The following is a 15363-nucleotide window of genomic DNA, read 5'->3' on the forward strand; positions in this document are numbered from 1 at the left end:
ATTCATTCCATTTCTAGAGCAATAATTACCGGTAAAGTCCCACGTCATTAAAGGGCATCAATCCCACTACCAGTCAACTTTCTATAGCTGATTGTAAAGAGATATACATTCAATCCCCAAAATGTATACGGTACTTGGCAAATCACATCGAGCTAAGAAAATATTTTACGGGAAGAAAAGTTACTGTAATTGTGGATGGTGCCTATCAAGACATTGGTTCAGAAGAAGAATCACATACGTTAGGGCTGCAACAAAAAATCACAGTACAGCCGGTACATATTGTTCCAAAACACATGGATGCGAAAAATGTGAAAGCTTTTGGGCAAATTATGGAGAAATCAAATGCAATTGTATCACAAAATGTTTTATCTACTGTTGTGAAGCCAGTGGAAGTCTATATTAATACTCTATGGGAAAGAAGAAAATTATCAGATACAAATTTCAAGTTAACTAACTGGAAAGATAATTGCAAGAAGGGTGATGGCGAAGAGGAAGGAATTGTGAGAATAAAGAAAAGACAGGAAAGAACTACAACACTGTTTGATATCATTGTGAAGTACAATTCTACTCCTGGTAATGAGAACAATGCTGATACATCAATTCCAACAACAACTAAAAAGATCACCACTAAAAAAATGAAAAATCCTAATGGGGATAAACATGATGGAAAAGTCACAAGGAGAGTTCAGGTTCATATTTCTAAACTTTCTACTAATTTTCAACTTCTGCAATTCTTCTATTTTTCTGAACTACATTTTTTAAACATGAAAATTTTATCCTGGAATGTGTGTGGTTTTGGAAATAAAAATACTAGATATCACCTCAAAGACCTAATCAGGTCTAACAATCCTGATATAATTTTCTTGATAGAAACCAGAAATACTAGGAAAAAAATGTCTCTCTGTACTGCTCAATTAAATTACCCTAACGTTTGCTATCATGATCAAGTTGGTCTCTCAGGGGGTTTGTGTCTGCTATGGAAAGAGGGTGTTGATATGCAAGTGATTGATATTTCTCTCAATATGATTGAGTGTAAACTGAAAATTGATGCTAAAAGTGGCTATTCTTTAGTTACTTTCTTCTACGGTGCTTTAAATGATGTAAACTGAAAATTGATGCTAAAAGTGGCTATTCTTTAGTTACTTTCTTATATGGTGCTTTAAATGATGATAGTAGAAAAATGCAATGGAATCATATGCAAAATACAGCAATTCAAATTAATATTCCTTGGATAGTTGTGGGTGATCTCAATGTTATCTTGAAACAAGAAGAAAAAGATGGTGGTAATCCAGTTAGTCAAACCAATCTAGATAGTTTCAATGATTTATTTGATATTAATGATCTCCACTCTCTTCCTTATATAGGAAATCCTTTTACATGGACCAATAAGAGACAAGATCATGAACTTGTATTAAAAAGACTAGATAGAGTTGTTGCTGATACCAATTGGTTATATCATTTTCCTAAGGCTATTACATATCATATGATTCCTTTAACAAGTGACCACTGCCCAATAATGCTTGTCACTAATAGCTATAATGCTGATACTCATAAACCTTTTAGATTGAATAAGATGTGGTTCAGAGACTCTAGGTGTAAGGATTTGATTACCAATAATTGGCATGTGAATGAAAATGGTTCTGCTGCTTTTAGATTTACTAAAACTCTTTTCCATACTAAACAGATTTTAAGGAAATGGAACCATGAGCATTTTGGTAATTCCAATACTCAAATTGCTGAAACTAAAGATCAAATTGAAAATTTGAATGCTCTCAATATCAGTCCAAATGATAGTCACTTAATTCTTCTTCAAAAAAGATTGACATATTGGTATAATGTTGAGGATGATTTTTATGGTCAGAGAGGTAAAGAGGATGATATGCTTTTAGGTGAAAGGAACACAACTTACTTCCATCGTAAAACAAATTTTCGGAGAAGACGAACTCAGATTGATATTATCCAAGATAGTACAGGTATTTGGTTAACCGAAAGAAATGAGATTGCAAGTTGTTTGAAATCTCACTTTCTCAGTATGAGTAGAACTTCGATCCCTCCTCCTTCTAGTATATCATACTTTTATTTCACCATGTATTTCTAATAATGATAATGTTATGCTAACGACTATTCCTTCTTGTGATGAAATTAAGGTTGTTATCTTTGATATGAAACCGTGGACAACTCTAGGACCTGATGGCTTTCCTCCTGGATTTTATCAAATCATGTGGGATACTGTAGGTGATGATATTGTGAAGGTAGTGCAAGATTTTTTCATTATGGTCATATCCTTAAACAAATGAATCATAATTTCATTTCCTTAATTCCTAAGACCAGTTGTCCTAAACATGCTGCTGATTTCAGACCAATAAGTTTACGTAATACCTCTTATAAGGTTATTTCTAAACTGCTATCTGCTAGAATCAAAACCATTTTACAAAAAATCATAACTCCTTTTCAAACCGCTTTCATTGCAGGGAGATGTATAACTGATAACATTGTGACAACACATGAATTAGTAGACTCTATGAAAAAGAGTAAGTCTAAAAATGGTTGGCTGGCCATGAAATTAGACATGTCTAAGGCCTTTGATAGGATAAAATGGTTCTTCCTGATTAGCACTCTTAGAGCTATGGGCTTTTGTGATTCATTTTGTAATATGATATATGAATGCATTAGTATTGTCTCTACTTCTATATTGCTTAATGGTTCTCCAGGTGACAATTTTAAGCTTCAAAATTGAGGTAAGGAGATCCTCTTTCTCCCTACCTGTTCATTTTATGCATGGAATCTTTCTCTAGAGCTTTATTACAAGCAGAACAAGACAACCACATTCATGATATTCAGGTAAATCAGAATTGTCCATCTATTTCTCACCTGTTTTTTGCAGATGACTGCTTAATTTTTGCGAGAGCAAATGCTGCTGAAGCTAGACACTTGATGAACATCATTGAACAATTCAGCAAATACTCTGGTAAATCTTTTAAATTTCAGAAATCAGGTTTGGCTTTTAGTACTGGAGTATCTAATCAGGTTAAAAATGATATTTCTAGTAAATTGAACATTAAAAAGCTTGCCTTAAATGATAAATATCTAGGAGTACCTCTATTTTTAGAGAGGAGTAAAGTTAAGTCTTTTTCTCCTCTTTTAGATAGCTATGATGATAGACTAGCCACTTGGAAGTCTAAATTTTTTAAGCATCCTGGTATAACTGTTTTAGTCCAGTCAGTCCTTGGATCCCTAGCTACACATCATATGCCAGTTTTTCGTATGCCAAAACAGCTCACTGACCAAATGGATGGAATTCATAGAAAATTTTTGTAGAACAAAAAGAAAGGTCAAAAAGGTGTTTTTCTTAAAAAATGGGAAGGTGTTGCTCAGCCAAAAAATTTTGGTGGTATGAATATAAAACAAACAGTCATTTTGAACAAAGATCTATTAGCTAAACTTGCTTGGAGAATGATCAACTGTCCTGATGATTTATGGGTGAAACTTATGAAAGGTAAGTATTTCTTTGACTTTGATCCTCTTACTGATATTGTTTCTGCTAATGGTTCATGGGTATGGAAGGGTATATGTGATGGGTTAGATATTATCAAAAAGCATGCTTGTTGGGAAGTGGGTGATGGGAATCTTATACATATATGGAAAAACAGATGGATACCTAGTATACCAAACACTGTTGATAGTCATTTTTCTTCAACCAATATGAAATATGTGTCCCAGCTGATAGATAGTGATAATAAAACCTGGAATGTTGATATGCTTCATAGTCTTTTTGATGAGGACATTGTTAACAGGATAACAACTATTAGGATTCCTATGCATGGTAGTGATCAGATTAGATGGCAACCTAGCTCAAATGGGGAGTTCAGCGTTAAAATTGCTTACAAAGAAATCTTGAATGATACGAATGCTGAGAATGGTTTCATTCCTAATACTTAAGTGAACTGGAAGGTGTTTTGGAAAACAAAACTTCCACAATCTATTCTACACTTTCTGTGGAAATGTATTAGTAACTGTCTTCCCACTAATGATAGGTTGGCTAGATATTGTCATAACTTTAGCACACAATGCCCTCACTGTAACAATTTTGATGAATCTATGAAACACTTATTCATTGACTGTGAATTTGCCAAATCTGTTTGGTCTGCTGTTAATGTTGATTTTCTTCATGAAATTGCAAATGTGAATGTGCAGGAATGGATTCCAAATATGTTCAAGGTAAGTACTTCTCAACATATTAATACACCTATCTTAGATTGGTATACGTTTGTTTTATGGCATATTTGGAAATCCGGGTGTAAAAAAGTTTTTGATAACGTTCAGTTGACATACTCACAAGTTGCTCATACTATCCAGACAGATTATTCCACTTGGTTCAGAATAAACATTACTCACAGTGAGATTATTTCAGATTCAAATGAGAATGCCAAGAAATGAAAAAATCCTGAAAATAATTTTGGTAAAGTTAACTTTGATGCTTCATTTATAGAGTTAACAAAAGATGTTGAAATAGGACTGAATATGTTTGATTTTACAGGTGACTGTAATGGAGGTAGATGCTGGCACTCAAAAGCTATAGATCCGGAACAAGCTGAAGCTTTTGCACTCATGGGAGCGATAATTTGGGCACAAAGGAAAGGAGTCAGAAAGCTTCACTTAGAAGGATATTGCTTTAATGTTATTAGAGCTATTAATGGTAGTTTGGATTCAATAAAGTGGACAACCAGAAACATTATTGTGGATTGTTTAGAATTATTAGTTGAATTTGAGGATTGTCTTTGCACTTATGTGCATAGAGATGCAAATCATGTTGCAGATTCTCTAGCAAAATACACTAATAATCTTTCTAGTGAGGAAGAATGGAGTGATCACTTTCCTTCTTGGATCTCTTTATGTCTACAAGAAGATAAACAATTGTAATTACCTTCTATTTAATATAACTTCCTTTCGTATTAAAAAAAAAGGTATTTTCATAGACTTCAAATTGTCTGGTAGTATTTTCCGTGCTCCCAAGATTGTTGCTAATATCCAAGTAGATGAAAGTGATGTGACTAACTTTAATTTGAAAATTTGGCACGAGATGGTAGTGTTTCTTGTCGCAATATTGTAAGATGATCCTGACATGGCTTTGTACTTGCAGTTGGGGCAGACTGAGAAAGAATTGTTGACTCTGGACAGCAGGACTAAGAAAAGAGTTTGCCAAAACCTGTTCATATCGAGCCAAAACAGAAAATCCTTTCTCTTGTTACTGATTAAGATTTGAGGAGTGCTTGGGGTAAGAAGTGTTGACATCCACCAGACCATGGTTGGCCCCTTCGAATGTGACTCAGCTTGCATCTGGTTGGTGTAGGGGTTCTGAGTCAGATTGTCTAATTGGTCCAGTCCTGGCTGAAAGTGACCTTTAATCGGGTCGGACTTTATGGATTTTCTCCATAGATATGTACGCGTAACCTGACCCGCTGGAGTAGGAAAACTTTTCTTGCCAAGTGTTTGTTGCCGCCTCGCATGGACCAATGGTTGGTCTTTGCTTGTACTAGGCCAAAAAATGATGCTTGTATGCGTAATTATGCGCATCAAGTTGCAAGACCAATCTTTAGAACTGGGAATCAGGTTGCCACCTTGGAAGTTGGACGCTTGAAATTGAATAACTGTTGCTCTTCCCAGCCCAAATAAAACCGCAGAGAGGGTAAATCCTTTCAGTTTCTCATTCAGTTTTCCTTGAAAAAATACAGTTAACACTGCAATTTCCTCCTGTCTAAGAGATATCTCGGAAGAATTCTCTCTTTGAATCTCCAAGTTATGAAAGGTGATCAGAAACCCCAAGATGCTACTTAGGGAGAGCAAAATAGATCCCGAGTCAGTAAGCCTTTGCATCAGGTTTGTTTCTCTGAGGTTGAATCTAGTTTTGAGTATGTTTTGTGTTCTAAGGGTTATGAGACTAGAATGTGTGATCAAATTGAGATATTTTGTAGGATGGGACTGCAAGAGTGTGTGAAGGTTTTACTGGCATAAATGAGAATCAATTGCACTACCATTCTGTTGCAAGTCTTGGCAGCGCAGGAACTGGAGATAGGGGAATTGTGCATGTAGTTGCCGAGGTTGCTAATCCACAACAGAAAATCGAGCGAGGGCGAACCGAGAATGGGCAACTTGTAGGTGTTAAGGATGGCTGGGTTGTGTTTGCTCTTCATCCCACTCAAGGCCGACGGGTGGTGAAAGAAGGGATTGTGCTTGTGGGTGATGAGAGAATTGTATGTGGAGGTTCTCGACATGGGTTTTTTGCTGCCCCGAATCAATGATACTCGTCCTCCTACTCCAGGAAAGGTACTCTTCCCTAATTTGTTTGTGCTTACTCCAGCACTTAGGAAGATGGTTATGGATGTGGCTGAGGTGTCCCAAGCAGGAATTGGTGAAGTAACTCATCTGCATGAAGTACCAGAAGACGAACTATTGACACTAGGGGTTGATTCGAGAATTGTGGGGAACATATATAGAGCTTCTAGAGCCAATGCAATGCGTGGATATGTACCTCAATCTCCTGAGATGTCAGCTGAAGAAACCTTGCCACCTGGAGCTGATGCCCATGTTGTAGCGCAGGTTATAAAGTTGTAGTGGCTAGAGCTGTCAGGGATGTGGCCAGTGCATCTGGAGATGCAAGAAAAATCTAGCCATGTAGGCTTCAAATAACTGCTCAGAGAGATGTTAGAAGTAAAGCATCCACAAAACAATTTTATTTTTTGGTTGGTACCATGCTACTGAAATACATAACAAAGTGATGTTGGATTTTAGAATTGATTTGTTTGTGGTTAATTTAATGTGAATGTTATCATTTTTAGTGCTTAAATCAAATACGCAATGCAACTCAACCATGGCTAGATGGGTGTTATAGGGGGACCAGTAAGCATACAAGGGGAGGGTCACCTGGGTATTACCTAGGATCAATTTACAGAAATGATTAGATAAATGTGCAGTTCTATGATTTGAGATGAATATGATTATAAGAACTTTTAGGAAGAATAGCAGAAGAGAATGCACATTGGAAAGGGAAGAGAGAGTCAAATTCTTACTTCCAATCAAATTCTTACCTCCAGATAGAGTAGCCAAAAAAATAGAGTGAAACATACCAGGATGATGGTTTGCAGGAATCCAGCAAAAGACCCATGAATCATAGCATCCTAGATACTTCAGGGCTAGAAGGTGAAGTAGTTATATCATATAATCAAGAGAAAACTTATAGTCCAATGTTGAATCTGTGTCTATACCATAGGAGAACCAATCGTAGCAGGTACTATAGGGGATCTTTAGTAAGATAGTTCTAGTGTGAAGATTGATTAGTCTAAGGTTTGGAGGAAAACTTCCAGTTTTAGCTAGAGCAGAATACCTAGCATAAGAGAAACTGAGACTGCATAGAGCTATAATTGATTTAATGTTTATCTTCAAATCCTTAAGGTTGAGGGTAGGGAGTGTTATAAGAACATCTGTAAGCTGAGTGTTGTTGATGATTATGTGATTTTGGTCATCCTGATGATTTTGGTGATTCTGCTTGGAAGGGGAAATTCCAGCCTCCAGTATGAGGTAATTGGTGAGTTGGGTGATTTGGATATTCATGAACAGAGTTGCGTAATTGTTGCAGAATGTGATACCTGTTGAATTAGCTTCCAGACGAGTATAGGTGGTGATTTTCTTCTTCCTTACTTCAGTACCTGTGATTGTGAGCTAAGAGATATTTCTGATTTGTGTGTTTTGAGTTTTGTGAGTAATAAAATTGGTGTTCATGTGATTGATACAATTGCATTTGCAAGAGTGGTATGATTGTAAGAAGCCATTAGAGATCAGATTGTGGTAGCAGTGAACATTTGGAGAATTTCCGGCGAAAAAAGTCCGACAAAAAATGACCGTTAAAGTGACCGTTAGAAGAAGAAGACAAAGCTTAACGGCTAGAAACTCACCGCAGGAGAGGAATTCAGGCAAGGGTGGAAAGAAAAGAGAGAGGAGAGAGGGGAGAGCATCTTTTCACACAAATCATGGATTGTACGTACGGTTTTTGTATGTATTACATCTTCATACGTTTGAAGAATGGGATTATTCATTTGCAAAGGTTGCAAATGAATAAAACACTGAAGTTGTTTTTGTTTGTGTAGATTGGGAGCCTCTCGACACAATGAGAAATCAGAGAAAATGTCAAAAGAACGATTCGTGTATATCTGGGTGTTGATCCTACCAACCACCCCCACTAAAGTAAAAAACTTGGCTGTACACCCATTGCCCCTCATGGTAATAAAGACAACGATATAAGATGAAATCCATTACAGTATTATTTATGTTTTTTTTTTAAATTTAAACAATTTTGTTGAGATTATCACCGAAAATTGAATTAAATTACATAGACTTATTAGTCATAATATGAATCTCAGACATCACTATTGTTGCATGCATATTTTAGCTTACTTTAATGTCTAATCTCATCAACAAACACAAGAACATTTTTTTAGACCTTTGGTATTTTATTCAGATATCTTTTACTCGCAGCATATATAAATGCTCAGAGGAGCATGTAAAAAGGGTTGTGTAATGTGTATCTAGCATCCACGCAATTCATGGGAGACTAATGCGTGAAACATGAAAAATGCTTCTTCGGGAAATTAAATAAGCAAGAATAAATTTCAAGTCTGAGTAGAGCCGAGAACAACCTCATGGGCACACATGGGCAGAATTGCATTATTTAAAGCGTGGTTATAACACCAATGCTCTTTGGATAGGGAGGAAAAATGATTTTAACATAGACAAAATAATCTCCCTTTGAGGGAACGGAAATAGTGGTGAATAAAAAAGTACAAAAAAGAAAAAAAAACAAATGAAGATTTGTCCAAGTCTGTCTGGGAATGCAGAGACTAGAGAGTATGGTTACATGCCTTGGAAAAACGACACTAGCAAATCTGGTTTAGGAGAAGTTCTGTCATCAGCTACTTCGGTAGGTTATCTAATAGTAGATGAAACTGCTATTAAAGCAAGAATCGTACAACTGAAAAATGATAAAACTTGCTCATGGCATTGCCGCATTGCAAATTTATGGATATGAAGATTTAAGTGAAATTGACTAAATGAGTACATAGAAGAAAACAAGTCGAAGGGTCTGGTACTGCAAAACAAGTTGAAACGCTCAATAAAATTGCAGATTATCTATTTTAAATGTGCTTAGAACAAAACAAGTCGAAGGGTCTGGTACTGCAATAAAAAAGTCAACAAACTACTATTCTGCAAAAATATAAATAATATCCTACACCTTAATGGCATACTTCCTCACAGGGAAGTACATTTTCTTCTTCTTCTCGCGTTCTGTCTTCAATGATACCTGCATATATATAAGATAAACATTTAGACGATCTTTATTTTTCCAAAAAAATAAAATCAAAAAACTGGAGACTAGCATAATTAGAGACCAGTCAATCCGGGCATGGAAATAGAATAACAACATATGTGATTTAAATAACATCAGACGATTCAACCAATTATCAGACAACACGGGTAAACTTACAGTACTTTAAAGAAAACAAACTCCAACTGACTAAAAAAGCAGTTGAGACAAATTTTCAGGCCAGATTGTGAGCTGTAGAACAGAATATCAATGATGAAAATCACAACTAACAAGACTTAGTTGGAAACCACCTAGGAGACAAAATTCAAGTATAAGACGTACATCATGGAATGGAACATCGAATTCCACAATAAGGATTACATAAAATTCCAACCAACTAAATCCTACAATGACCACAAAATCACTTGCCTACTGCTGCTAATGGGCACAAAAATCCACAAAAGTAACAACATATTTTTAACCACACCAGAACGGAAGTACAACATATATATACCTTACATGCTGAAGTACAACAATTGTAGTAATGTAATGTACAAATAAAACACATCCTAATTTCATTTTCCATGTGAAAAACAACATAAATTAACCGAACAGGAAAATGATCACGCAATCCGAACATGGAAATTGAATAACAGCATACACGAGTTCATAATATTAATACAAGTTCTAACAAACACAAGTATCAGAAAACACAGGCGATTAGGGAATATTTTAAAATTAAATAAAACTGTCACTAAAAAAGCAGCTCAGACAATTTTTCAAGTTAGACAAAACTGTAAGCTATAGAATAAAATACAAATATGAAAATCACAATTAAGGTTAAGCAGACTTTTTACAAAAACCACCTAGAGACTAAGTTCAAGTCAATGTAGTAACTAGTACAGCTCGGGGATCGGCCCCGGCTCGGCTAAGGACCGATCCTCGAATATTTCCCGATCCCGGCCGAGTAACTCGGTAAGCCACAGCCTGCACATAATCTAATTTTTATCAGCCACACATCACAAGAGATCTTATCTCCACATCTGACCGTCCAAATATCTCAATGTATTTACACCTACAATTCCGTGAAGCACATTAACATTATACATAAGAAAGGGGTGGATATCTGTTGACGTTTTATTCTCCCAACAAAACCCACCTTATCTTACTTTATCCTTTCTTCTTTCTCGGTTATTTCAACAAAACCCACCCTGTCCTTCTTCTTCTTCTTCTATGGTAGCGTCAAGCTAGTGTTAGGGTTTCACTTTTGATCTACAGACTGTTAGTTATATCTATCATGACATTTTATCAGAAAAAGCTTGAGAAATTCTGGATCTAAGGTTCAAAAGATAAACCAAAACTGACAACTTGAGAGCGAATTTTTATGGAAAACTATCCTCTCCACGATCCATCCATTTCCTTCCCTAATTCTCTGTTTTTTCCATTTTATCTCGACTTTAACGAGTTAATCGGGTTCCGTTTGACTCGGAACTCGTCCCGAGTCATGTAAAACTCGGCGAGTAAATGTGAAATACACAGCTCGGCCGAGTATTGAGGAGTCGTGTCGTCCAGAGGCCGATCCCCGAGTTACCTGCGAGTAACTCGGCCGAGGCGTACTACATTGGTTCAAGTTTAAGAGGTGCAACATGGAACGAAACATTGAGTACCACCACATGGATCACATGCCATTACCACCAACTAAATCCTAAAACAGTGACCACAAAGTCACTGCTTAAATTATTTCACTACTCATAAACAGGTTTCTTTGTGCCATAAGCAAAAAGGCATCTAAATGACCAAATGGATATCATCCAACTCTCATACCCAATTTTCACATTAACTTACCATACCAATGACTTATCAACCTTAGAGCAAAACATTCAAAAAAAAAATTAGCAGGACAATGAAGGAAAAAAATTGGACTCCAAGAAAAAGTATGAGTGGCGTCAAACAGAATCACGACATTTAGATACCTATCTAACAATCTTACTCCATACCCAGCAAATTGCAGTTTTGAACCCCGTTTTGACACAATTTTATCAACATTTCCAAATTGTTCACATTCACTTTCCTCCATATTTGACATCCAGTTTTTTACTATCATCTAACCATATCACCAATTGTAGTAATCTAATGCTCAAATAAAACACATCCTAATTCCATTTTCCATGTGAAAAACAACACAAATTAACCAAACAGAAAATGATTAAAATCACATACCTGGTTCTTAGTTAGACGCCTACGGATAGCTCTAGTTTTCTTAGGACGAAGATCAAGTGGCAAAAACTTCTTGTTCTTGTAAGCATCCCTAAGTGCTAATTTCTGCTTCTGAGATATAACTGTCAATACTTGAGCAATCGATAACCTCGCCACTTTACTACATCACCCATAAATTTAACACAACACCCCTAATTAGACCAACAAATCCAAAAGAACAAATAAAAATAAAAAAAGCCTAATCTGCAACATCAATCAAAATACATACATCTTGGAGAGCTTGTTAGGGGCACCACCAGTGACCTTAGCAACACGAAGTAAAGCGAGCTCAGCTTTGAGATCTTTCAACTGGTTCAATAAACCTGCCTTGGACTTGGCCCTGAGTTCATGAACCTTAATTCTTGCTGAAGAAAAACAAAATTAATGGTGAAAATCAATCAAATTAGTATGTAGATATTGAGAAATTGTTAGTAAAACAAGATTTCTTTACGTCAAAGATGATCAAGATTTCTTCTTTCTTACCCATTTCTGCGCAGCTAAATTTGCTTCTCTACTCAAAACCTAGAAGCAGCTGGGGGAAAAGTTAAAAAGAAAGGGATTGAAATTGATTTTCTAGGGTTTTAAAGGGAACCCTGATTTTGGGCATACCAAAATCTTCTTAGGTATACAAAGCACGAGTCCTAATTTGGGTGACCTTATAAGGGGTACCCTATGGGGTGGTTCAATTACCTATATGCCCTTAAATCCTTTAAATTACTACTAATCTATCCTTAACCCTAATACAAAACCTATAATCAACTACACCTAAAATCAGTTTCATTCACCTTCTTCTTCTTCCTCTCCACAGCCGAACTCATTCACCCTTCCCTTTCTTTTTTTTTCATCGCGGAAATTCAATCGTCGATTCGTGAAAATTTAGTCGACGATTAAACTCATCTATATAATGGGTCGTCGTAAGCCAGTATGTCGTTCAAATCGATCGACTCAACAACCCATTGAAGAAGAAGAAGATTTAGAGAGTGAAGAACAAACTCAAAATCAACCACAAAATCAACCGGAAGAAGAGATTGAAGAAGAACCAACTCCGGAAATGAGAATAAGAAGGTTAGTTCTACAAACCCATCTCGTATTTGATGTTTTAGATTGGTTTGGTCGATTTAATTCGTCAAAATCATGTTTCTGCGGCGGTTGCAGGGTATGGTTCGGCGCAAAACAAATCTTAGATGTGCGCCGAGCTGTTCTTGAAACTGAACCCTGAAAGTGCATATGAACGGCTCGGCGTATATCTGAAATCCGTTTTGAGCCGAACTTAGTGACACAGGGACTTATATTTAGGATCGGCTTATCCGATGGTGTTAGTTTTGTGCCGAATATGTTTTGTGAATTTCAGAAATTTTGCATGTGCATAGGATCGGCTTGTATGGTAGTATTAGTTTCATGCCGAATAAATGTTGTTTGAATTTCAGAATTTTTGCATGTGCTTAGGATCGGCTTGTATGGTTGTATTAGTTTTGTGCCGAATAAATGTTGTTTGAATTTCAGAATTTTTGCATGTGCTTAGGATCGGCTTGCATGGTTGTATTAGTTTTGTGCTGAATAAATGTTTCAATTCATAAGTCTAGATTCGGCTTATTCGATAGTATTAGGGTTGCGCCGAATATCATTGTTAAAATTTCATAAATTTTACAAGTGTATAGGATCGGCTTATTTATATGATATCATGTTGCGCCGAATGCATGTTTGAGTTCATAATCATAGATTCGGATTATTCGACGGTATCGGTTGTGAGCCGAATATATAGAATCGGCTTATAATTTTTTTGTAATATGAGACGATCCACTCTCTGTGTAAGCTAATAAAAATTTCAAGACATGATTCATACTTGCGCCGAATTAGTCTTATAACTTTCATACTTGTGTCAGGACCAATGTCGCGGGTAGGGAGATGTTGAAAAAAATGAAGGCCAAACTTGGTTGCAAAACACCAATGACCGTGGAAGAACAAAAATACCTCATCAACAAGTGGGATGCAATCATCAACAAAGGACAAGGACCCGAGGAACCCGAACAAAGGCCTACCACTAAGAGGTCTCGACAAGTTGGTGAAGGTTTGGGTCAAGGTGGTGCTACCGTCCAACCCGGTAATGATGCGTCGGAAGATGAAGACCAAGGTGGAAGAAGAGGTGGTCGTGCAACTAAGAAGAGGGGTCGTGGTTAAATGCCCTTTTATGTACACTTTTATGGTACACTTTTTCTTTAGTTTTAAGTACACTTTTATGGTGTTGCAAACACCTTTGCTTTTAGGTGCTGAACTTTGTTTTTAATGGTGCTGGAATTGGGTTATGGACACCTTCAATTTCATGTTTTAATGAATATCTTAACAGTTATGCGCCGAATTTATAGAGTTCGGATTATCCTCTAATGTCAGTTACGCGCCGAATCATTTGTCCTTCAGGTTCGGCTTTTTCTATCCGGAAATACCTTCTTAATAGCATACATCAACGATGAATCTTGATCGGAAACGAACACTTTAGGAAGAGCACCCTCCCGGAAGATTAACTTCAATTGTTCTAACCCCCAAACATAACTCTCTTTCTTCTCGTTTTTCATGAAACAAAAATCCACGGTGAACGGTGCCTTTGTCGAAGTATGCCCCACAATGTTCATCAACGACATCTCATATTTATTAGTCTTGTACGTGCAATCCAATATGATAACTTGTGGGAAGCATAGAGCCAATTGAGCGCATTCCGGGTGGGCAAGGAAAAGGTGTGTGACTTGACCGAAGTCATCCAACTTCTTTTGGAAAGCGTAGTTATTCTTCACCCCTAACCACATTACTTGTTGCATCACCATCCTACCTTGAAAATTGAGTCTTCTAATCTTTTTTCTTGCATTGTAGATAGTTTGCATAGTCGACTTGTTATTCTTGTTGTCCGCCTTCAATTTGCTAAGAATCCTAGAAGGTGGCAAACGTGCCCGTGTCATTTTATCCACTTCTAGCATCTCGCCGGGTTTGAGTCGCGCTACTTTCGCATGTCCATAAAGGTCTTTGGGACGTGGGTGGTTATGACGACAATCCATATCTTTATTCATTATCCAATATTGATATTCTTTGTTCATGGACTTATTCTTGAGGTTGAAAACGATCTTGAAAGTGCAATTTCTTTTCTTCGTCTTCGTCCTATTCTTTCTCCCGGTCTTCCCAACGTATACAGTACCCTTTTTAACCTTGCTAGCGCCGGTTCCACTACGCTCACAAATCATTTCAAACCGATCCCATCGGCTTTGTTGTCCTTTAACTAGTACACAATTTATCTTCATCGCATGTTCCTCAAGCCAATCCATAACTTCTAGTTTAGTTTTCCATATCTACGTTCATTCCAAAACAAGTAATTTGTAAGAAAAACTTTGGAATATTCCGACAACATTAAGGTAAACAAAAGGTTCTTACATACCAAATCATTTTGGAAGTGATCCTTGGTATCCTCGTGAATTATGTCTACTGGATCAGGTTGATTTTCCATGGGTCCAAGCACGATCTACAAAGAATATCACAAGGTTAAACACTAGAAAGGGAATATAATAACAAGGTTCGGCGCATTCGATAATCACATTATGTGCCGAACTATAAAAATTTACAGGTTTCGGCTTATACGATATCCTCAATATGTGCCGAACCACGAACAATATTTTAACCCAAAAATCAACAAATTCATGTTCGGCTCAGACGATAATCATATTATGTGTCGAACCTTGAACATAAGAGGTTTCGGCTGATACGATATTCTC

At 36.7% G+C, this 15363-nt stretch overlaps 1 protein-coding gene across 1 annotated transcript; it reads right to left on the bottom strand.

Moving 5' to 3' along the window:
• Positions 1–9137: 9137 nt before the first annotated feature.
• LOC113307541 (60S ribosomal protein L35-like) lies at positions 9138–12157 on the bottom strand. The gene is made up of 4 exons (XM_026555977.1): positions 12095–12157; positions 11841–11976; positions 11576–11732; positions 9138–9352 (listed from the first exon to the last, which is right to left on the bottom strand). The coding sequence occupies exons 1-4, from the start codon at positions 12096–12098 to the stop codon at positions 9278–9280; spliced, it is 372 nt and encodes a 123-aa protein (XP_026411762.1). The 5' UTR covers positions 12099–12157; the 3' UTR covers positions 9138–9277.
• Between the last annotated feature and the right edge of the window lie 3206 nt (positions 12158–15363).

This window comes from Papaver somniferum, chromosome 9 (genome assembly GCF_003573695.1).
Source record: "Papaver somniferum cultivar HN1 chromosome 9, ASM357369v1, whole genome shotgun sequence".
In the NCBI taxonomy this organism is placed as follows: Eukaryota; Viridiplantae; Streptophyta; class Magnoliopsida; order Ranunculales; family Papaveraceae; genus Papaver; species Papaver somniferum.